Raw genomic sequence first — 23,247 nt, 5'->3', positions numbered from 1 at the left:
GCCTCAGTAAAAACCTGTACAGGTACACAGTGCAAATGGTACATTCATTTTAAATGGCAATTCCACATTCACTACCGAAATGAAACTCACAAGGATTTTTTTTAAAATGTAGCATTTGAGAGTTTGAAAGCAAAACAAAATTCCAATGATTTTATCCTCTTTGATAGTAAAATCAAGGAAACGTTATAGCTACCATAAAACGAACTGAAAGTTTGTTTAGTTTAATGTTAAGAGATACAGTGCGGAAACAGGCCCTTCGCCCTCCGAGCCCACACCGACTAGTGATCCTCGCACGTATTACAATTCAAAATTTAAGATGCAAACACCTTTAAAATTTGCAGAGGTTTACTTAGATTTCAAGCCAAACACTTTAATTATGCAAAAACTATATCGTTGAGCAGATTCCAATTGTACGCATATATTTTCCTGCTTATTATAAGTTAGTATAAAATCTACCACCCTCAAACTTCTAAAATATCTCATTCCTGACAAATAAAAGAGAAACCAGTTAAGTCCTGCAAGGTGGACTATCCTGGCCTTTCATTGCCAATCAATGCTTAATTTTACTTCGGAGTCACGTTTACGTCTGACGCATGGCGCACTGACGGGCTGGCAGGGCGCAGCTCCACCAGCGGTAAGTTAAAAACCCTGAGGTAAGTTTTTAAAACTTAGCTGAGGTATTTTCTCCTGTCGGGAAACTTGTTTACAGGAGCAAGACCGCTATGGAGAAAATGGTGAAAGGAAGGTCGAGGCGGTCCGCTGCAAAAACAGCTACAGAACACCACGCGAGTGCGGGTAGCGGGCGGCCGTTCCTCTCGCCTTCTGAGTCACTGGCGGCACGGCCAGTGGCTTCTGACTTGGTGCTGGTGGAAGGCACCATGGCCGGATAGCCACCAAAAAATCGAACAGGCCCATTGACTCTGATGAGTCGGGCCAGGAGGATGGCCCTCCCACGATGGCTGTCCAGGATGGAACGACTCATGGAGAGAATGTTCCATCAAGAAATGCTCGAGGAAGACGAGGTTTATATCTGCGGGTCTCCTCGGGGACCCGTGGCAGCAGCACCTGTAGAAGGGCTACATGATACAATACAATACAATACAGGTTTATTCGTCACATTGCACATAAAGTGCAAGTGAAATGAATATGTCAGCAGCGATACAATGAGAAGGAACACACAATACACAATAACAATTTAACACAAACATCCACCACAGCATTCATCACTATGGTGGAAGGCACAAAAATTGGCCAGTCCTCCTCCATTTCCCCCCGTGGTCGGGACCAGAGTCCAGACCATAGTCGGCTCTTCCCCACCGGAGACCGCGGCTTCAGGATGGTGTAGGCCGCAGGCCGGCGGTCGAAGATTTAAAGTCCCCGCCGCACCGCATGATGTCTCCCTCTTGGAGGAGGTGAGTACATGGAGTCAGTTTTGTTCTGACTTCGAGATCGGAGGTATAGCTGATGAGCATACCTCCAGGCAAGGAGACCAGGAGTTGCGGGTGCCAAGCATGGCATCCAAATTTGAACCTGCCGGAACGGGGGAACCACTGAATGATCTGGCCAGGACCATAAATTATATGGTCTCTCATCAATTGCAAGACCTCACCATGGAGGAAACCTCCAAAAAATACCAAACGCCGGCTAATTGCACATCACTCAAAGTCCCAGCTGTGAACCACCCAATCTGGAGGCACTTGGCAGCGGGAATCAGAGCCCAAGAAATAAGGCTCCAGAAGATCCTCAAGCTCCTTGCTTCAGGAATAACAGCTTTTGCCAGGTCGGTGGATGGTGAGGCTCTGTCTGAAGTTCAGCAGGATGCACTTGCCCTCATATGCAATGCACAGTTTGAAATTAACTGTTTGAGGAAGACTGCAATCCGGCCGATGCTCAATCCAAAATTTGCAGCACTATGCAAGACAAGCAGCGTGCAGCCGCTGAATTTGCTGTTCGGGGACGATTTGTCAAAACAGGTCAGAGAATTAGATGATGAGGGGATGAAAAACAGTTGGCCTCATAAGAGAACAGCAAAAATCCTCGCCGGCGGCAGCACCCCTATAAACGGTCGGCTGAATCGGGTTCAGGCCAAGGACCAAGCCGGCCCTTGCCAAGTATGCGCAGTTGGCTACACTGGGGTGGAATGTTTTTATATGCATTTCCCCCATTTTGCCTCATCAGTCGGTGCTTGCTTAAGATCGAGCAGGACTCTGCCTCAGGCATTTTGGTAGTTCCCGACTGGCCTACACAACCATGGTTCCCACTAATTCTAAGATTAAAAACATAGCCTTTTATGGCTATCCCCAAAAGCAGTAGCCTGCTGGTTCATCCTGTAACTGGGGAATATCATCCACTACGTGACTGTATTAATCTGTTGGTTTGCAGATTCTGAGGAGACTGTTCCTGGGGTTTGGACTATCGGGGCATACGGTGGATGTGATTACTGCAGCCTGGAGGGATAGTACTAAAAAACAATATATTTCTCATGTCAAGAAATGGGAGATGTTCTGCTTGCAGTCGAACACTTCATATCACACGGCAAGCGTACCTGATGTGTTGGCATTTCTTTCCACATTATATTTTGATGAGCGACTAAACTACAGTGCCATCAATAGTGCCAGGAGTGCCTCATCATCCTACCTGTGCCAAGGAGTGGGACAACACTCTGTTGGGTCTCACCCTCTAGTATCTCGGTTCATGAAGGGTATTTTTAACTGAAATCCCCCCAGGCCCAGATTTGGGATGAGAGCATGGTTCTCGACCTGCTTCGCCAATGGGCTCCAGCAACATCTCTGTCATTGGCCAGACTGACTCTCAAGGTGGTCATGCTCATGGCGCTGATTTCAGCGCAACGCGTCCAGACGTTGCAGAAGCTTCGACTGGACAGAATGGTTTCGTCTGTAAATAGCATAACTTTTTATGTTACAAGATTCAAGATAGATTTAATTGTCACGTGTGCCTGATGGCACAGTGAAATGAATTTCCATACAGCCATACAATAAAAATCAACAGGACACAACACACTATAGGGTTTGACATAAAACATCCCCACACAGCAGAATCAAAGTTCCCCACTGTGTGGGAAGGCACCAAAGTCAGTCTTCTTCCTCCACTATTCCCCGTGGCCAGGGCCTCCCCACGCCCTCCGCAGTTGCCGCTACGGGCGACCCGATGTCCAGGACTGCACGGCGGGGTGTTAAAAGTCCGACGTCGAGGCTGCGGGACGTCCTCAGCGGCGTGGACACAAGTCGGCCCCCTCCTACCGGAGTCTGCGGCTCCCAAAGTCCGCAGGCCACGCCGGGTGGAGACTGCTGCTGGAGACCCTCTGCAAGACGCCCAAGGACTCCACGATGTTGTTCAGCGCCGCCCGCGTTGGAAGCTCTCCACACCAGAGCTCCACGATGTTGGAGCAACGGCCCAACTCTCCGGAGCTCCAACGGCGACCCAGGTCGGCATCGCCCGCTCCGCGGTGACTCCAGCGCTGCGCCGCCACTGTAGCAGCCCTGGTCCGGTTCCCGGTCCCTGGCAGGAAAGGCCGTTCCGATCCAGCTGGTAGGCCGCGAGGTGGGGGGGCGAGGACGCGACTCGGAGAAATAGTCGCGTCCCCGCCAGGAAGAGACTGAGCAATGGTTTCCCCCCTTACCCTGCCCCCCTCCCCCACATAGAAAAGTTAGTTTCCCCCAACACAGCATTTTGGACTAACTAAAAATAATAAAAAAGACAGAAGTAACAGACAGGCTGTAGGCAGAGGCTGCTGCCAGTGCAGCGCCCCTAGTGGCCCATGTTTATGATTTACTTAAGCAGAGCAGGCCAGGGACATCAGAGCTTAATCTTAATTTTGTGACATACCCCATACACCTTCGCCTCTGTGTCATCATGCACTTACAGCAGTACATCAAGGTCACCAAGAGCCTCAGAGGCTCCGAATTGGCTGTATTCGTCAGTCATAAATAGCCTCATAACAAGGTGTCAGTACAGACCATCTCAAGGTGGTGGTTAAAACAGGTTCTGGTTTGTGCTGGAGTGGACACTGATGTGTTTAAATCTCACTCCACCTGGGCGACTTCAACGTCAGCAGCGAGGGCACAGGATGTCCGTCACGACCAAATCCTCGCGATCGTAGGATGGTCCAGTGAATTGACGTTTGAGAGGTTCTATCACAAACCTCTTGCCTCAACGGGGGTATTTGGGCACTCGATTCTAAATTCTGTTTTGTAGCTTCCCCCTGGGACAGAGGGGGTCGCTATTATTTTTTCCTTTTGTTGAATAAAGCATCAACATGGTTAAGTCTGTATTATGTTGGAATGCTTTATTTGTTATTACTCATCCTATGTCAACCAAGGCAGTGTGTCGCAGGGATTCGTATCCACGGCATGAAATCACAGAGCTTTGAAGTCTTCACGGAATCACTCGCTTGACTGAAGTAAAATAGTAAGATTAATCGCGAACTTACCAGTTTGAAGTTTGATCTTTATTTTATGAGGAGTTATGATGAGCGATTGCATGCCCACCGCTCCCAGCCCTCATATCACAAAGGCATCTGGTAGTTTCTAGGTTTCTAATCTCACTATGCTACTTCAATTTCTGTTATCTGTGATTTCACGGCGCTGCTTTGAAGATTGACGCGCATGCGGACTGGCGGGGTTCTTCACGTAATCCCTCATCGTAACTCCTCATTAAATAAAGATCAAACTTCAAACTGATAAGTTCTCGTTTAATTTCACTATTTTCTTGCAACAGTCAGTACTATAATTGGGTGCAAATATAGTGCACTGCAGAAGCGAGAGGTGAAAAAAGAAAAATCAGTCACCATTATTTTTTAGGCCTTTCATTTAAACAATCTTGTGCATGCATGTTAGATAAGGATCTATCGATCTGTTAGAAAGCCATCATGCTGAATTATACTAAGCATGTGTAAACGAGTTCCTTAAAAAAACTGACAAGTAGACTGATGTGCAATTAGGGATGTTTTAGCAAGTACTTTGCAGTAATTTAAAATATATAAACATGAAATGAAGAGAAATGAAGATCCTAAATGGGTTTAAATTATTTTAAAACTTGTCACAGCTGTTTAGTATATTTTTTTATGATTGATACTTAAATTATCATCATCGCAAATATATTTTAACTGAGCCACAGTAAATTATTTTCAGCTTAATGGTAAAAACACCATCTATCATAGAAACATAGAAAATAAGTGCAAGAGTAGGCTATTCGGCCCTTCGAGCCTGCACAGCCATTCAATATGACCATGACTGATCATCCGAAATCAGTACCCCGTTCCTGCCATCTCCCCGTATTCCTTGATTCTGTTAACCCTAAGAGCTATATCTAACTCTCTTGAAAACATCTAGTGAATTGGCCCCCACTCCCATCTCGCCTTCATCCGTGATGTTCTGCAGAGCATGGGGTGGTTGGCTAGTGTACTCCCTACCACAGGATATTGGCAAAGCCTGGATTCAGTGTCATGTCTGGATATATATACAATAAAACGCAATCATTTTTCAATAGTTACTTCTTTCACAATGCCAAAAGGCATAAATTGTATTGTATTGTATTGTAGAATTCCACAGATTCACAACTCTCTGGGTGAAAAAGTGTTTCCTCATCTCAGTCCTAAACTTATTCTTAAACTGTGACCCCTGTTCTGGACTCCCCCAACATCGGGAACATTTCTCCTGCATCTAGCCTGTCCAATCTCTTAAGAATTTTACATGTTTCTACAAGATATCCTCTCATCCTTCTAAATTCCAGTTGATCCATTATTTCATCAAATTTCAGTCCCGCCATCCTGGGAATTAACCTGGTGAACCTACACTGTACTTCATCAATAGCAAGAAGGTCCTTCCTCAACGGCAGACAATACTCCAGGTGTGGTCTCACTAGAGCCCAGTACAATTGCAGTAGGACCTCCTTGCTCCTATAAATCCTCTCGCTATGAAGGCCAACATGCCATTTGCTTTCTTCACTGCCAGCTGTACCTGTATGCTTACTTTCAGTGACTGATGTGCAAGGACACCCAGGTATCGTTGCACTTCCCCTTTTGCTAATCTGACACTATTCAGATAATAATTAGCTTTCTTGTTCTTGCCACCAAAGTGGATAACCTCACATTTATCCAACTTATACTGCATCTGCCCACTCACCCAACCTATCCAAGTCACCCTGCAGCCTCATAGCATTCTCCTCGCAGCTCACGTTGCCACTCAGCTTTGTGTCATCCGTAAACATGGAGGTTACATTTAATTCCTTTGTCTAAATCATTAATGTATATTGTAAATAACTGGGACCCAGCACTGAGCCTTGCGACACCCCACTAGTCACTGCCTGCCATTCTGAAAAGGACCCGTTAATTCCTACTCTTTGCTTCCTGTCTGTCATTCAGTTCTCTATCCATGTCAATACCCTACCCCCGAAATAATGTGCTCTAATTTTGCACACTAATTTCTTGCGTGGGCCCTTGTCAAAGGCTTTTTGAAAGTCTTGAGATTGCAAGGACAACCTTTAGTGGAGATGGAGTTGGCACCATTATTGGAATTTTTCCAGCCTGTTATTTCAGAATTGTATTATTCTCAAACACCACTCGTGTTCAAAATATAGTAAAGGGATCACTTGTTTCCCATCTCGCCTTCATCCGTGATGTTCTGCAGAGCATGGGGTGGTTGGCTAGAGTACTCCCTACCACAGGATATTGGCAAAGCCTGGATTCAGTGTCATGTCTGGATATATATACAATAAAACGCATCCATTTTTCAATAGTTACTTCTTTCACAATGCCAAAAGGTTAAATGAATAATGTCAAATCCAAACTGTGCGAATATCCAACAGCAAATGTACCAGCAATCCGCTGCTAAACCACTTTTACACGTTGTTTTATTTCTGAAAGGGGACTTGTAAAATAATTTTAAGATTCAGTTTTTGCCAAACAATAGTTATAAAAGAGCAGGGATGCTAGTAATATTATGGGTAGACACAAAATGCTGGAGTAACACAGCGGGTCAGGCAGCATCTCCGGAGAGAAAGAATGGGTGACGTTTCGGGTCGAGACCCTACTTCAGTAATATTATGCAAGGTTATAGAAGTCAGCTGAAAACTCTCCACAAAGACCTACCCTGAAAGCATTTCAAACATCAGCACGCCTAATGCCCACCAGTCCACAGCTCTTCCATGACCTTTACTCTGGATGACTTCTGGTGCAAGGTATTCTGGAGTTCCACAGAGAGTCCAAGTTCTAGAAAAGAGCAAATAAAAGTTATTTTGTTGAGAGAATCTGCTAAATATGGTAATGGATTAGCCAGTAATAATGATCAAAAACTGACTTTTTAATACATTTAATGAAGAGCATATTTAAAAAAACTAGCGCTGCAGTCTCAAATCAATAATTTATAAAATTAATGCAGCAATGGGATTCAAAACATCCTAATTTGACGACTTTGTAACACAGGCAATACATGCATTCACGCATGCTTAGAGGCTGATCTCCAAGCTAGCATTGATTTGTTCATTGATGCAGCCAGACCTTTCATATAACACCTGCAAAACAATGGATTTCTCCTAACCTGCCCCCTCTATGTAATATTGTCCTCCAACAATGACGGTGCATGGAGATACTCTCGAAAAGCGAGCCGCTCCTTTTTCAAGAACCATTTCTCAGCCCAGACAAGGACTTGGATGAAATTCACCAGCGACTTCACAGTTCAAGCATGGCCTTCGCTCGATTGAAGAAAAGGATGTTTAAAGATCAAGATCAGATACAAAACACAAGGGCAACCCAGCGCAGTGATCCCTGCCCTCCTATATGCTTCTGAGAGTTGGGCTACCAACTTCATTAAACTCAAAGTATTAGAAAAATACCACTAATGTGATGGCTGCAAATCCCTCCAATTCTACTGGATGGGTTAATAAATCAGCATCCATTTCCTATCTCAGGTCAAAATCCCCAGCTTTAAGACTCCAATTTTCATTTGGTTCCACTGGAGAGGACAAATCAATTGTACAACTGGCACCAGACTCCTGTGGATTACTAGGTGGACAAATTGAAAGATTCAAACTTATTCAATACAATACACTATTTATTCCATGTCATTTGAACCTCAGTGAGGCTCAAACGAAACTCTGTTTCTACAGCCATACAAACCAAACAATTCCTACAAGACACACAAACAATTCAATTCACACAAACATCCATCACAGTGAATCTCCTCCTCATTGTGATGGAAGGCAAAGTCTTTTGTCTCCCCTGCATCATTTTTCTCCTGATGTTGAAGCCCCAGGCGGGCGATGGTAAGTCCCACGGCCATTTAAGGCCACGCCGGGCGATGTACGGCCCCGCTCCGGGTCGTTCCAACCCCGCGACACGGGCTGGTGAAATTGCGTTGCGGGAGCTCTGGAAAGCGGTCTCCCACCCGGTCCCGTGAGCTCCCGATGTCACAGTCCACCGGCCTGCAGCTGGAGCCTCCGAGCTCCAGAGTCGGGCCGCAGCAGCGAGCCACCACCGCTCCCCCACGCTCCGAGGCCGGCCAGCCCCACAGTGGTAAGTCCGCAGCTCCACGACTGGAGCTCCCAGGTCATTCCGGTTGGAGGCCGCTCCACGGTGCTAGGCCCAAAACGACAACGGAGACCCGACAGGGAAAAGGTCGGAACTCCCGTGCAGGGAAGAGATTTTAAAAGTTTCCCCCTTCCTCCCCCGCCCCCCACATATACACAATTAAAAACAGTATTAAAAAACCATGAACAACTACATTTAACTAGACAAAAAATAAAAATAAAAGAGACAGGCAGTGGGGGCCGCTGCAACGCGAGTCGCGCCGCCACTGAAAGCTTCCTTGAAACAAAAAAAGCAACACTCCTCCTTTCTTCTGCAAATTCCTGGCCCATGACTGCTCAAAGTGTTTGAGCATTGGTGTTGAGAATCAGGAACACACAGATAGCCAACAAAATAGTGGACAGACGGAAACAACCTTCAGCTCTCATCTTATCGGTCACATCTGAACTCATGGATGCAAGTCACCCTAGATCACGAGGGAATGCCTCAGTTCAGTTGGTTACTGCAAGTTATTCCTTATTGAAATCAATTAATATATTTTTTTACCAATACCCAAATTTCACTACAACTGAGCATATAACGTTTAAGACTCTGACTACTTGAAGCTGTACTAATCATTGAAGGACGTTTCGCTTAAGTGGGATTTCTTACAATAATTGAGTGCGGCGCTGTGTGCCTTCCTGACCGTAGCTTCATGTGGTTGGTCCAAAACAAGTTGCTGGTGATATTTATACCTAGGAACTTGAAGTGCACTACTATCTCCATTTCAGCACCTTTGATGCACTGGGCGTGTACACCACCTTGCTTCCTGAAATTAATAACTAGTTCCTTAGTATTGAGGCAGAAGTTGTTGATACTATTAAGTTCTCTATCTCCTACCTCATACTCAGTCTCGTCATTGGAATCAATATATTTGGGGAATACCACTAAATGAACACTCAATTGGTGCAGCTACATAAATATGATGGTTACAAAAGTTGCAATGACTGATTTCAAGATGCCACAAAGCAAGAACAAGATTTCCAAATGTTCAAAATATCACGGCTGAGTAAAATTTCCTGAGTAAAAACCATCTATTCCCCCTCTCCCCTTTCTCCCCCCCCCCCCCCCCCCCCATCCCCCCATATGTGAGAGATCACCATTATTTTGCATGGTCTCATTATACTTTATTCACAAATAAAAACTATCCTTAAATGAATGCTTGTTGGACACACAAAGTCTGGCTGTATGATCAATGTAGTACAAATATCTTTGAGGAAAGTCAGTCAGCAATATTTTTTTAATTGTACACATCGATAATTGTCAAATTTCATTGAATGATTTGGCTCCTTCCTGGAAACATGACTGTTTAGTGAAAAGGTCAATAATAATTTGTAATTTTGCATATGGTACAAAATTACAAAAGTTACATTTGGTTGCAATTGCTTGAGAGTTACAAGTAAAACACACACACAACATTCCCTTTTCTAAATTTACAGAATTTTACAGCACCGACTTCAGATGCATACATTTTGGCATTTGGAAATAGCTCTTTCTTGAACCATCTGTACTTTCCAGTTATTTATAGATTTTCAACTTTCAAGAATAATAGCTCAAGCAATGGTCAATCGGTTCTGGTTTATGATGAGGAACAGGACAGTGCATGCCTCAGGCGACACCGAAGCACATCAGTTCTATGACAGCACGAATGTTAGTGCAGTGTGGTGCAAAGAAACTAAACAATTCAGATTTTCATTCCTGATTTGACGTGCAATAGTAAGAATACAATGTTGCTCATCTGTTAAAGTAATTGAATAACTCCAGCATAATTCTACAGAGCCAACACATGAACTAAGATTCCAGAATATGTTTTCCAAGAGGGCAAGAGAATGTTACCAATACGATAAAAAAAATTATAATCTGATACAGTTGATGCAATATTAGAGGCAGATATTATTTATCAACTGTCAAGTAAACAAAGCTGAGGATGCTTTAGTACCATTTTTTTGTCATTTATTTCTGAGGACTATTAAAAAAATCTGAACATACTAGAGAACATCTGAACTCCAAGGAGATCCACTTCTGGGTTTATGGCACTGTAAGTACAATTGTAAATGAATAGATGTCATAGACGAACACGCACCATTATCCACATCTGCTTCAGGTACCAAGCAATGTGGTTTTAATGATCCAGCATGTTTTCAGATATAAATATATGAATAATCAGGCTTTAACAAAGCACAATACCGTTTGAAGATGTACTCCAAGAGTCGTTTGCCAGCCTACACATGGCCATGACGATGCTCAAGGAGAGGATGCATGTTCAAATCCTTGGTTGAGATTTTGGCAGCAATTTTCAAAATAAAATGTACCATATTGTCTAAAGTTGAAGACAAGAAGTCACACAACATGGGAGGTTTTGTAATTAGGTATGTCATCCTCACTGGAGGATTATATCACCATCTGGTGTTAGAATAGGCACAGTACATATACAAAATTAAGGTCACTTGCAACAATCATAGCGTTGTACAGAAACGGAAACAAAATCCACACCAACCATCAGACACTAATCCCAGTTATTCCACATTCCTCACAACCTTCTCCAGATTCGATTACTCGCCAGAAGAACTTATTTTAAAATACAGCAAATTATATTTGCCTTGGCCTGGACAATCTTGTCATGAACCCAGATTGTCACAGAAGGGCAGGCTGCCAAAAATCATTTGCATTTCAGAGCTTTAGATCAAGTCCCATCCTTTCCTTAACATAAAAGAAGCAACAATGGAGCTTGGTTTCCAAATGTTTTTGCACACAATATACTGATGACAAAGTTTGGGGTGATTTTGATTGTGAAATGGAGAAAGATATTAGAGGGTTTCCTATTAATGTTACAGTTGCAGCTAGTAGAGCTAATACTGCATCCAACGACCTGGATTCAATTCTGACACGTGCTGCTGTCAGGGCGGTTTGCACGTTTCTCTGTGACATCGTGGGTTTCCTATCACATCCAAAAGATGCGATTGGTGGGTTAATTGGCCACCATATATTGCTCATGCATGCAGTTACACCAAAGTTAAAATGGTTGAGAGCTTCAAGTTCATTGGCATTAATATTACCAATGATCTGTTGGAGACCTACAGTATTGATGGAAAACCCACGACGAACCAGCTGGGAACAGACTTTGCGACCTCCCCAATTAACTGTTGCACCGAACATCACAGCTCCACCCAGCTCGGACCTGTCCCGCAAAGAGTGGGTCGCCCTTAACCGGCTCCTTACAGGGGTCGGCCAGTTCAACGCCAACATGCATCGCTGGGGGCTGCGTTCATCAGCAGCCTGTGTGTGGAGCAGACCAGCAAACAGCGCAGCACGTAACTTTCGACTGCGCTGTCCTCCGCCCCCCTGGTAGACCTCACGGTCCGTGACAACAGCACATTGAACTGGCTACAGCGCGCCTGGAGGGCATTACATAACTTCTGCAGCCTCAAAGGCAAGAAGAACCCACAAAATTCTTAAAAGATTTTATACATATGTGAAGAGAAAAAGATTAGTTAAAACAAATGTAGGTCCCTTGCAGCCAGAAACAGGTGAATTGATCATGGGGAACAAGGACATGGCAGACCAATTGAATAACTACTTTGGTTCTGTCTTCACTAAGGAAGACATAAATAATCTGCCGGAAATAGAAGAGGACCTGGAGTCAAATGAGATGGAAGAACTGAGTGAAATCCAGGTTAGCGGGGAAATGGTTTTAGGTAAATTGAATGGATTAAAGGCCGATAAATCCCCAGGGCCAGATAGGCTGCATCCTAGAGTACTTAAGGAAGTAGCCCCAGAAATAGTGGATACATTAGTGATAATTTTTCAAAACTCTTTAGATTCTGGAGTAGTTCCTGAGGATTGGAGGGTAGCTAATGCAACCCCACTTTTTAAAAAGGGAGGGAGAGAGAAAACGGGGAATTACAGACCAGTTAGTCTAACATCGTTAGTGGGGAAAACTGCTAGAATCAGTTATTAAAGATGGGATAGCAGCACATTTGGAAAGTGGTGAAATCATTGGACAAAGTCAGCATGGATTTATGAAAGGTAAATCATGTCTGACGAATCTAAAATAATTTTTCGAGGATGTAACTAGTAGAGTGGATAAGGGAGAACCAGTGGATGTGTTATATCTGGACTTTCAGAAGGCTTTCGACAAGGTCCCACATAAGAGATTAGTATACAAACTTAAAGCACACGGTATTGGGGGTTCAGTATTGATGTGGATAGAGAACTGGCTGGCAGACAGGAAGCAAAGAGTAGGAGTGAATGGGTCCTTTTCACAATGGCAGGCAGTTACTAGTGTGGTACCGCAAGGCTCAGTGCTGGGACCCCAGCTATTTACAATATATATTAATGATTTGGACGAGGGAATTGAATGCAACATCTCCAAGTTTGCAGATGACACGAAGCTGGGGGGCAGTGTTAACTGCGAGGAGGATGCTAGGAGACTGCAAGGTGACTTGGATAGGCTGGGTGAGTGGGTAAATGCATGGCAGATGCAGTATAATGTGGATAAATGTGAGGTTATCCACTTTGGTGGCAAAAACAGGAAAGTAGACAATTATCTGAATGGTGGCCGATTAGGAAAAAGGGAGATGCAACGAGACATGGGTGTCATGGTACACCAGTCATTAATAGTAGGCAGGTACACAAAAATACTGGAGAAACTCAGCGGGTGCAGCAGCATCTTTGGAGCGAAGGAAATAGGCGACGTTTCGGGCCGAAACCCTTCTTCAGACTGATGGGGGGTGGGGGGGGAGAAGGAAGGAAAAAGGGAGGAGGAGGAGCCCGAGGGCGGGGGGATGGGAGGAGACAGCTCGAGGGTTAAGGAAGGGGAGGAGACAGCAAGGGCTAGCAAAACTGGGAGAATTCAACGTTCATGCCATCCGGACGCAAGCAACCCAGGCGGAATATGAGGTGCTGTTCCTCCAATTTCCGGTGTTGCTCACTCTGGCAATGGAGGAGACCCAGGGCAGAGAGGTCGGATTGGGAATGGGAGGGGGAGTTGAAGTGCTGAGCCGCAGGCAGTTCAGGTAGGTTATTGCGGACTGAGCGGAGGTGTTCGGCGAAACGATTGCCCAACCTCCGCTTAGTCTCCCCGATGTAAATCAGCTGACATCTAGAGCAGCGGATGCAGTAGATGAGGTTGGAGGAGATACAGGTGAACCTTTGTCGCACCTGGAACACTGCTTGGGTCCTTGAATGGATTCGAGGGGGGAGGTGAAGGGACAGGTGTTGCATTTCTTGCGGTTACAACAGAAAGTGCCCGGGGAGGGGGTGGTACGGGAGGGAAGGGAAGAATTGCCAAGGGAGTTGCGGAGGGAGCGGTCTTTGCGGAAGGCAGACATAAGGGGAGATGGGAAGATGTGGCGAGTGGTGGGGTCACGTTGGAGGTGGCGGAAATGGCGGAGGATTATTTGGTGTAAATTTGTTGGGTTAAAGTAGGCATGCAGGTGCAGCAGGCAGTGATGAAAGCGAATGGTATGTTAGCATTCATAGCAAAAGGATTTGAGTATAGGAGCAGGGAGGTTCTACTGCAGTTGTACAGGGTCTTGGTGAGACCACACCTGGAGTATTGCGTAAAGTTTTGGTCTCCTAATCTGAGGAAAGACATTCTCACCATAGAGGGAGTACAGAGAAGGTTCACCAGACTGATTCCTGGGATGTCAGGACTTTCATATGAAGAAAGACTGGATAGACTCGGCTTGTACTCGCTAGAATTTAGAAGATTGAGGGGGGAACTTATAGAAACTTACAAAATTCTTAAGGGGTTGGATAGGCAGGAAGATTGTTCCTGATGTTGGGGAAGTCCAGAACATGGGGTCACAGTTTAAGGATAAGGGGGAAATCTTTTAGGACTGAGATGAGGAAAACATTTTTCACACAGAGTGGTTAATCTCTGGAATTCTCTGCCACAGAGGGTAGCTGAGGCCAGTTCATTGGCTATATTTAAGAGTGAGTTAGATGTGGCCCTTGTGGCTAAAGGGATCAGGGGGTATGGAGAGAAGGCAGGTACAGAATACCGAGTTGGATGATCAGCCATGATCATATTGAATGGTGGTGCAGGCTCGAAGGGCCGAATGGCCTACTCCTGCACCTATTTTCTATGTTTCTATGAAGGCATTCCAATACTTCAACTTCCTCAGGAGACTGAGGAAATTTTGCATATCTCCAATCAATCTTACAGACACTGTAAAAAGCATACTGCTCAGTTACATCAGCTTGGTTTGTTAACAGCTGCCCAAGACCTCAATAAATTGCACAGAGTTGTAGATGTAGCCCAGTCCATCACACAGATTAAAATTTCCACCATCGACTCCATCTGTACTTTATGCTGCGTTGAAAAAGTAGCCAACATAATCAAAGACTTGCACCCAATCCAGTCATTCCTCCATTTGTCATCAAAATGTCTCCATTAAGGAAATCTTCAAAATGGTGCTTTCAGTCGGTGTTGCCAGCATCAGTATTTAGTAAGCTCGCTGCCAACGTTGCCTTTTGGTGAGGTATATTCTTCAGTTTGGGTACTAAAGAATCCAGGCACAATGGGTGATAAAGTTTTGGTTTCTCTGGTTTTTTTCCCCCCCTCACAGTGTATCTGTTCTTTAGATCACAATTTTTTTATTGGGCTATCGATGTCCGTAGATCTGGGCATTTTTCTACACATGCATGATTGTGCGGAGTCCACAAAAGCAAAGCATTCACAATTAGCTCCTGAACTTTCTGGTTATTTTCATCAAATCTGTTTTGTTTCCTAATAAAGAGCACGATACTCTTCATGTATGCCGATTATGCTTCAAAGCAGACTGCACACCCCATTTAGACTGCACACACCATTAGATGGCAAACATCAGGCTGTTTGAGGTGAACTGACTGTGCACAATCATAGATTAGTTTAGAATGGGTTCTTTTGAATTATTTGACAACGATTTTCTTGCAGCAATGTTTCGGTTGCCATTTAGTGCTCATGGAGATGGATGGTACAAGGCAGTGGCTGCCTCGGCAGTCCTCGGGGCTGTCCTAGTTTTGTGATGAATGCCCTTGGGTTCCTAGCAGAAATAATGACATAATCCAGCAGGAGTCAATGCCTAGAATTGAGGGTGTTGCCATGAGGCATTGTATAAGTTTCACGGACAAAGAAATGTGCTGTTTATAATGAAGGAGGGTTTTAATCATTTTGTCAGGAGGAAGACTCTGCTGGAATTGCATCTCATATTCTGTTTTCTTTGTTAATCACACCAACCATGTCAACTCTGCCACTGAAATCACAAAGTTATCCAGTCTTTTTCCTATTACATGTCAAGCCAGAGATGGATTGCATTAGAATTTTTATTTGGCCTCATTCATTGAACGAGCAGTATAATCATGCAGCTGGTAGAGCTGCTGACTCATAGCATCAGAGATGTGGGTTCAATCCGGAACTTGGGTACTGTCTGTGTGTAGTATGCACGTTCTCCCTGTGACTGTGCAGGTTCCCTTCAGGTGCTCTGGTTTCCTACCACATTACAAAGACGTGCGGGTTTGTAGGTTACTTGGTCTCTGTAAAGTACTCCTGGTGTGTAGGGCTTGGTGAGAAAATGGAGTAGCATAGAACTAGTGTGAACAGCTGATTGATGGCCTGTTGGGAAGATTCAAACAAGAGGACATGACTTCAGAATTAATGGACAGAAGTTTGGAATCGGGGGGAACTTCTTTAAGAGACCGGTTCCCAGTGTTGGTGGAGGCAGGTTCTCCATTTAAAAATGAACATATCCTTTAGAAGCAATGGAGGGTGGTACAGTGCTGGCAGTGGGACTGGGGACATTTGACAGTCATGGACTTGTAGGGCCGAGATGGCCTGTTTCCGTGCTGTAATTGTTATATGGTCAAAGGAGTTTCCCATTGCCATCTCCAACTTAAGTTCCGCAGTCAGCATTACAGTGGGACTGTGACTCTTACCAATAAAGGAGCTTGATAAAGTCAGTCAGCAGGTGGTGTACTTTACCAATAAGAAAGGATAAAGTCACAATTTCATGCTGGTATTTTGATGAGCTGCTGGGTTGTTGTCCCAATAGTCAAAATTCCCAATATTGATTATTATAGTAGATAAATGGAGTATTGAAAAGTACCGTTTCATGGTAAAATGCTGAAGATATAATGAGACAAGTATGATTAGATCATGAAAACAAATTAATAATCAAATGATGTATGTAGAAGAGGATAATAGTTTTGTCAGTGCCAAACACAATAAAGTTCAAGTGGAACAGACTTTAAGGGCCTGTCCTACTGACGCGACTTTTCAGCAACTGTCTTCGACCTTCAAGCTCGGGGGCACTCGCCTGAAAAACCGCGAGCTGGATCGACGATTAGAACCTTCAGAGGGGTGAACCCTTGAAAAGCGCCTGGACCTGATGGTATACCCGGTCGTGTTCTAAAAACCTGTGCAGGCCAACTGGCTGGAGTTTTGATGGACATTTTCAACCTCTCACTTCTGAGGTCTGAGGTTCCCACATGTTTTAAAAGGTCATCAGAGCAAGGTGACGTGCCTCAATGACTATCGACCAGTGGCACTAACGCCTGTGGTGATGAAGTGCTTTGAGAGGCTGATCATGGTGCAAATCAACTCGTACCTCGATAAAAACCTGGACCCACTGCAGTTCACTTACCGCCACAATAGATCAACGGTGGATGCAATCTCACTAGCTCTCCACTCCGCGCTGGACCACTTGGACAACAAAAACTAATATGTCAGGCTGTTATTCATCTACTACAGCTCGGCATTTAATACCATCATCACCTCCAAGCTGGTTACCAAGCTCTCAGGTCTGGGTCTCTGCATATCCCTTTGCAATTGCATCCTTCACTTCCTCATTCACAGACCAGTGGAAATGTGTTGTCCATGATAACAAACAGCATGGGAGCACCTCAAGGCTGCGTGCTCAGCCCTCTGCTGTACTCACTCTATACTCATGACTGCGTAGCCGGACATTGCGCGAACTCTATCATCAAGTTCGCCGTCGACACCACTGTTGTGAGACGCATCACTGATGGGGACGAGTCAGGGAATAGAAGTGAGATCGACCGATTGACAAAATGGTGCCAGCACAATAACCTGGCTCTCAACACCAGCAAAACCAAGTAACTGATTGTGGACTTTGGAAGGGGTAGGATTGGGGCCCATAGTCCCGTTTAGATCAACGGGTCGAGGGTGGCAAGGGTCAAGAATATAAAATTCCTGGGCGTGCATATTTTCAAAGATCTCTCCTGGTCCGAGAACACTGATGCAATTATAAAGAAAGCACATCAGTACCTCTACTTCCTGAGAAGATCACACACACAGAGCAAAGGCGGGGGCCAGGGAAAGCGGGGGAGCGCTGTCTGAAATTCACACAATGCAAAGCCAAGGTGAAACCCGCTTTGAACAGGAAGGTCAAAGACGGCTGGCACAGTGTACTTAACCCTTTAAAAAGGGGGGGGGGGGTGAGGGGGGGAAGGGGAGAAGGGGAGAAGGGGAAAAGGGGAGAAGGTTTTAAGAAGCTAGACAACTTTTAATAAAGTTTAGCGGGCATTTCACATTTTCAGCATATTGAAAAATTTTCCTCGGCCAAACTGAGGCCGCGAGTATGCGCAAACCTCTCTCAATAGACAATAGGTGCAGGAGTAGGCCATTCGGCCCTTCGAGCCAGCACCGCCATTCTATGTGATCATGGCTGATCATCCCCAATCAGTACCCCGTTCCTGTCTTCTCCCCATATCCCCTGACTCCGCTATTTTCAAGAGCCCTATCTAGCTCTCTCTTGAAAGCATCCAGAGAACCCGCCTCCACCGCCCTCTGAGGCAGAGAATTCCAGCATGAAGGAGAGTTACAGTGACCTCCTAGGACCACGTGTCGACCATGCTGCGAGTTTGTGGCAAGCGCAAACTCTTCTAAACTCGCAAATTAGGTCGCCATAGTAGGACAGGCCTTCAAAGTTCTTACTTGATACATTTTGACGCTAAAATAAATATTATATACAAAATATTAAGTGCCTACAAACGCTTGCAGTAACAAAAGGCAAACTCCAATTACAACAGTGCTTTATACAACTGTATTTCTCAATGACAATCAGTATAACAGTAATAGAGGAAGAACTAGCATAACATGAAAGTGCTTTGGTGGCATAACAGAAGTGATATAACTTGTCTAGGAATGAGCTTCTTAGTCAACTGAACTGTGAAACTCCCAATAGTCCATGACCCAATTTTGTTTTGAAATCCCGACACTTTCACCAGAGTCCCATTCCAATGTTTCCTACAACCTGCCTATTAGTCCCTATAAATTTGGACTATTGGAGACCCCCTGTTATAAGGCCCATGTTTCTCATGCTCCCTTTAAACTCACCAGGTTTTGCGTGACAATAAAAAACTAAACTCAGCTGGTTCACTGAAAAATGTTTTACTAATTACTAATACAAATTAAAAATGAGGGGACGGTGACGCAGCAGTAAAGTCGCTGCCTTACAATGCTTGCAGCGCCGCAGACCCAGGTTCCACCTTCACTACAGCTGCTGTTTGTATGGAGTTTGAACATTCTCCCCGTGACCACGTGGGTTTTCTCCGAGATCTTCGGTTTTCTCCCACACTCCAAAGACGTACAAGTATGTGGGTAAATTGGCGTGGTACACATAAAAATTGGCCCTAGTGTGTGTAGGATAATGTTAATATGCGGGGATCGCTGGTTGGCGCAGACTCGGTGGGCTAAAAAGCCTTAAAACTATATAAATAAAAAAAGGAAATGAAATCCCTGCTGTATCATGAGTTAAAAAAAGAATAGTTCAGACAATCTCCCAGCATGTCATCACCAAAATCCTAAGAATACTGGATTATTGGAGTGCTTATTTCTGTTCTGTTGCACTGAGTAGGAGCTTTGACAGAACAAAGTATAGATTTAGAGCCTTTAATGAATGGTTTCCATTAGAGGCATCAGAAGAATCCCAGCCATCAAAAGAATCTACACAAAGTGTTGCCTCATGGCTATTGCATCCATCATCAAGGATTCCTACCATCCGGGTCATGCACTCTTCTCACTGCTATCATTGGGGAGGAGATATGGAAGCCCAAATTCCCACAACACCAGGTTACGGAACAGCTACTTTCCTACAACCAAAAGGGTCATGAACTAACCTTTATGACCCAATATCCTACAACAGAACACAGCGACTGACATCTTGCAATACTGTAGCCTTATTTTTTCTAATTATGCTTTTGCACTAATGTCTTGTTTATTTCTTTGCAGAGTCTTTTAAAAATGTTATGTATAATTTATGTACAATTTGTTTCTTTATGCTTACATGTAACAGTACAGCACAAGAACGGGTCCTTCAGCCCACAATGTCTGTGCTGAACACGATGCCATGGCCATCTCTTATCTACCTGCACACAGTGGGGGCGCTGCAAGCCGGCGCCCTATCAGCAGCGCGTCCGTTCTTTTCTACTTTTTTTTTGTTTTTTTTTAAGTATGTTTTAATGTATGTTTTTAATGTTCCTCTGTGCGATTTGTGTTGGGGGTGGTGTGGGGTGAGGGGGAAACCGCTTCGGTCGCCTCCTCCATTTCCAGGTCGCCTCCCCCGTGGCCTAACAACGAAAATCGGCGCGGCTTTTCCTGGAGACGCGCCCGGGGCTTCAGCGGTGGGCGCAGCGCGGACTCTCGGCGTGGAGCGGGCGAGCCCTCGCTGGGGCTCGCTGGAGGGGAGTGCTCCGTTTCGCTAGCCCATGGCAGCCGGCAGCCGCGGTCTGCATAGCTCCAGCTGGCGCGGCGTCTACAGCCCGGGATCTCACGTTGGGGACCCGGGGAGTAGAAGAAGCTTCCACCGCCGGCCCGCGGCCAACATCTACTGCGGGCGCGGTGGCGACTTACCATCGCCGGGGATCCCTGGAGTGGAGTTTCGTCTGTCGGCCCTGCAGTCTGCGGTGCTTCTGGCTGCGGCGCGAACTTTAAATCTTCAACAGCCAGCCTGCGGCCTACACCAGCCTGAAGCCGCGGTCTCTGGTGGGGAAGAGCTGATCCTGGACTTACCTTGACTTTTACCTTGTCCTTTTACCATCTGGACGCCCGCAGCGATGGCTGCGGAGGGTTGAGGTCCCGACCACGGGGGAAAATGGAGGAGGACTGGCCAATTTCTGTGCCTTCCAACACAGTGATTAATGCTGTGGTGGATGTTTGTGTTAAATTTCTATTGTGTTTGTGTGTTCTTTATCATTGTACCGCTGCTGACAAATTCATTTCACTTGCACTTTATGTGCAATGTGATAAATAAAACTGATTGTATTGTATCCATATCCATTCATTTCCTGCATATCCATATGCCTTTCCAAAAGTCTTAAATGCCACAATTATATCTGCCTCAACCGCCTACCCCAGCAAACACAATCCAGACATTCACCACCCTCTGTATTAAAAAAAGCTACCCCACAATCTCATTTAAACTTTGCCCCACTCACCTTAAACTAATGCCCTCTAGTAATTGATTTTCCATCCTGGGAAAAAGGTTCTGACTGCCGACCATATCTGTATCTCTATAATTTTATATTCTTCTATCAGGTCTCCCCAAGACCTCCGACAGTCCAGAGAAAACAATCTAAGTCAGTGCAACCTCTTCCTCTAGCTTGTTCCGCGTAATCCAGGCATAATTGAGGTAGACCTCTACACCCTTTCCACCACCTCCACATCCTTCCTGTAATTGGGTGACCGCAACTGCTCAAAATACTCTAAATGCAACGTAACCAAAGTAATATAAAACTGCATCATGACTGTGATCTATACTCATAAAACTCTGATCTTGGATGTGTATTTGTGTGATGTTTGTGTGCGTTTCACATCTCCTCGAAAACACGACGCGCCAACGGTGAAATCTTTACATATTCCGATAGAGATTTACGCCATGTCAAAACTCGCCTTATTTAAAAATCTCATGAGTTATTTATGAGAACGTTCACGTCTCAAATAACTTAGAAAATAGACGGGATGGTCCCGCTGATGATGTCACAATGGATCTAACGGCCTGCCTCTGCTCGCGCTGCGAGTGACGTCACCTCTGTTATGTCTTCTGTACTTCTTGGCTTCTTAACTTAGCGTTTTTAAACTGCTGCTCAGGTCGTGCAGCATGCTCCGCTGGGCTCCTTGAAGTTCTAGAACAGGGCAGCGGTGGTCGCTATCGGGGGGGGGAGGTGTGGGTGTGTGTGCGCGGGACAGCACGATAGGAAGGTGACCTCCAAAGGACACCCCCCCCCCACCCTACCCCAGGACCCAACAGGTCTCTCTTGATCTAGTGACCTCTAAATTCAAACATATTGTATTCAGTTTAGTTTATTGTCATGTGTACCGATGTACAGTGAAAAGCTATTGTTGCATGCTAACCAGTCAGCAGAAAGACAATACATGGTTACAAACAAACCAGTATATAGATCCATAAAAGAATAACGTTAGTGCAAGATAAAGCCAGTCTTTACCACTATCTGGGTGGGGGAAACTTTTAAAATCTATCCCCTGCACGGAGAAGCCGACCTTTTCTCTGTCGGGTCTCCGTTGTCGTTGGGGCCTAGCACTGTGGAGCGGCCTCCAGCAGGAACGACCTGGGGCTCCAGTCGCAGAGCCTGCGGACCTACTCATCATCGCGGAGCTGGCCGAGTTCGGAGCGGGAGGAGCAGTGATGGCGCGCTGCTGCGACCCGACCCCGGGGATTCGGTGGTTTATCGCAGGTCTGGTGGACAGTGACACCGGGAGCCCACGGGTCCCTGCTGGGAGACCGCTTTTCGGGGCTTCCGCAACGGCGACTTCACCCGCCTGTGTTGCGGGGCTGAAAAGTACCTGGAGCGGGGCTTTACATCATCGCCCGGCGTGGCTTGGAACGGCTGTGGGACTTTGCTAGCGCCCGCCGGGGGCTCCAACAACAAGACCCGGAGCGTGGCCTTGCATCACCCGGCGCGGCGTTAATGGCCACGGGACAATTACCATCGCCCGCCAGGGGCTTTGACTCTGACATCGGGAGGGGAATGGGGAGTGCTGGGGAGAGATAAGTCTTTGCCTTCCATCACAGCGAGGAGCAGATGCGCTGTGATGGATGTTTGTGTAAATTGTGTTGTGTCTTGGTTCTTTCTTGTGTGTATGACTGCAGAAACAACATTTCATTTGAACCTCAATGGGGTTCAAATGACAAATAAATAGTATTGTATTGTATCTACTCATTTGCCACTTTCAGGAAGTTATGTCTTGGACCCCAACATCCCTTTGTACATCAATGCTGTTAAGGGTCATGCCATTAATTGTATATTTCCCCTTACATGCAACTTCCCAAAGTAGCACCTCACACTTGCTTGGAGTAAACTCCTTCGGCCACTTCTCCGCCCATTTCTGTAGCTGGTCTGTATCCTGGTGCATACCTTGACACCTTTCCACACAGCTTGCGACTCCAGAAATCTTGCTCTCATCTGTGAATTTACTAACCAACCCGTCTATGCTTGTGTCCATGTCAGTTATATATATATATATCACAAATAGAGGTCCCAGCACAGATCCCTGTGGAACTCCACTCGTCACAGACCTCTATCCTGAATCGTGTCTATCCACAACTGTCTTCTATCAGTAAACAAGTTTGAAACCCATATGACCAAATTACGGTTAATCTTGTACACCTTACTCCCCTGGATTAGCCTATCATGGGGATATTATC

At 45.4% G+C, this 23,247-nt stretch overlaps 1 protein-coding gene across 1 annotated transcript in view; it reads right to left on the bottom strand.

The window, feature by feature from the left end:
* The window catches only part of prkx (protein kinase X-linked), a 68,725-nt gene that overhangs the window by 33,588 nt on the left and 11,890 nt on the right, over positions 1 to 23,247 (bottom strand). The window contains exon 3 of the mRNA XM_055630898.1: positions 7,109 to 7,228. Within this exon, the coding sequence (XP_055486873.1) occupies positions 7,109 to 7,228 (120 nt within the window). The remainder of the gene's footprint in view (positions 1 to 7,108; positions 7,229 to 23,247) is intronic.

The sequence above is a fragment of the Leucoraja erinacea genome, unplaced genomic scaffold (assembly GCF_028641065.1).
Source record: "Leucoraja erinacea ecotype New England unplaced genomic scaffold, Leri_hhj_1 Leri_56S, whole genome shotgun sequence".
In the NCBI taxonomy this organism is placed as follows: domain Eukaryota; kingdom Metazoa; phylum Chordata; class Chondrichthyes; order Rajiformes; family Rajidae; genus Leucoraja; species Leucoraja erinaceus.
This window is presented reverse-complemented; position numbering and strand designations above follow the sequence as displayed.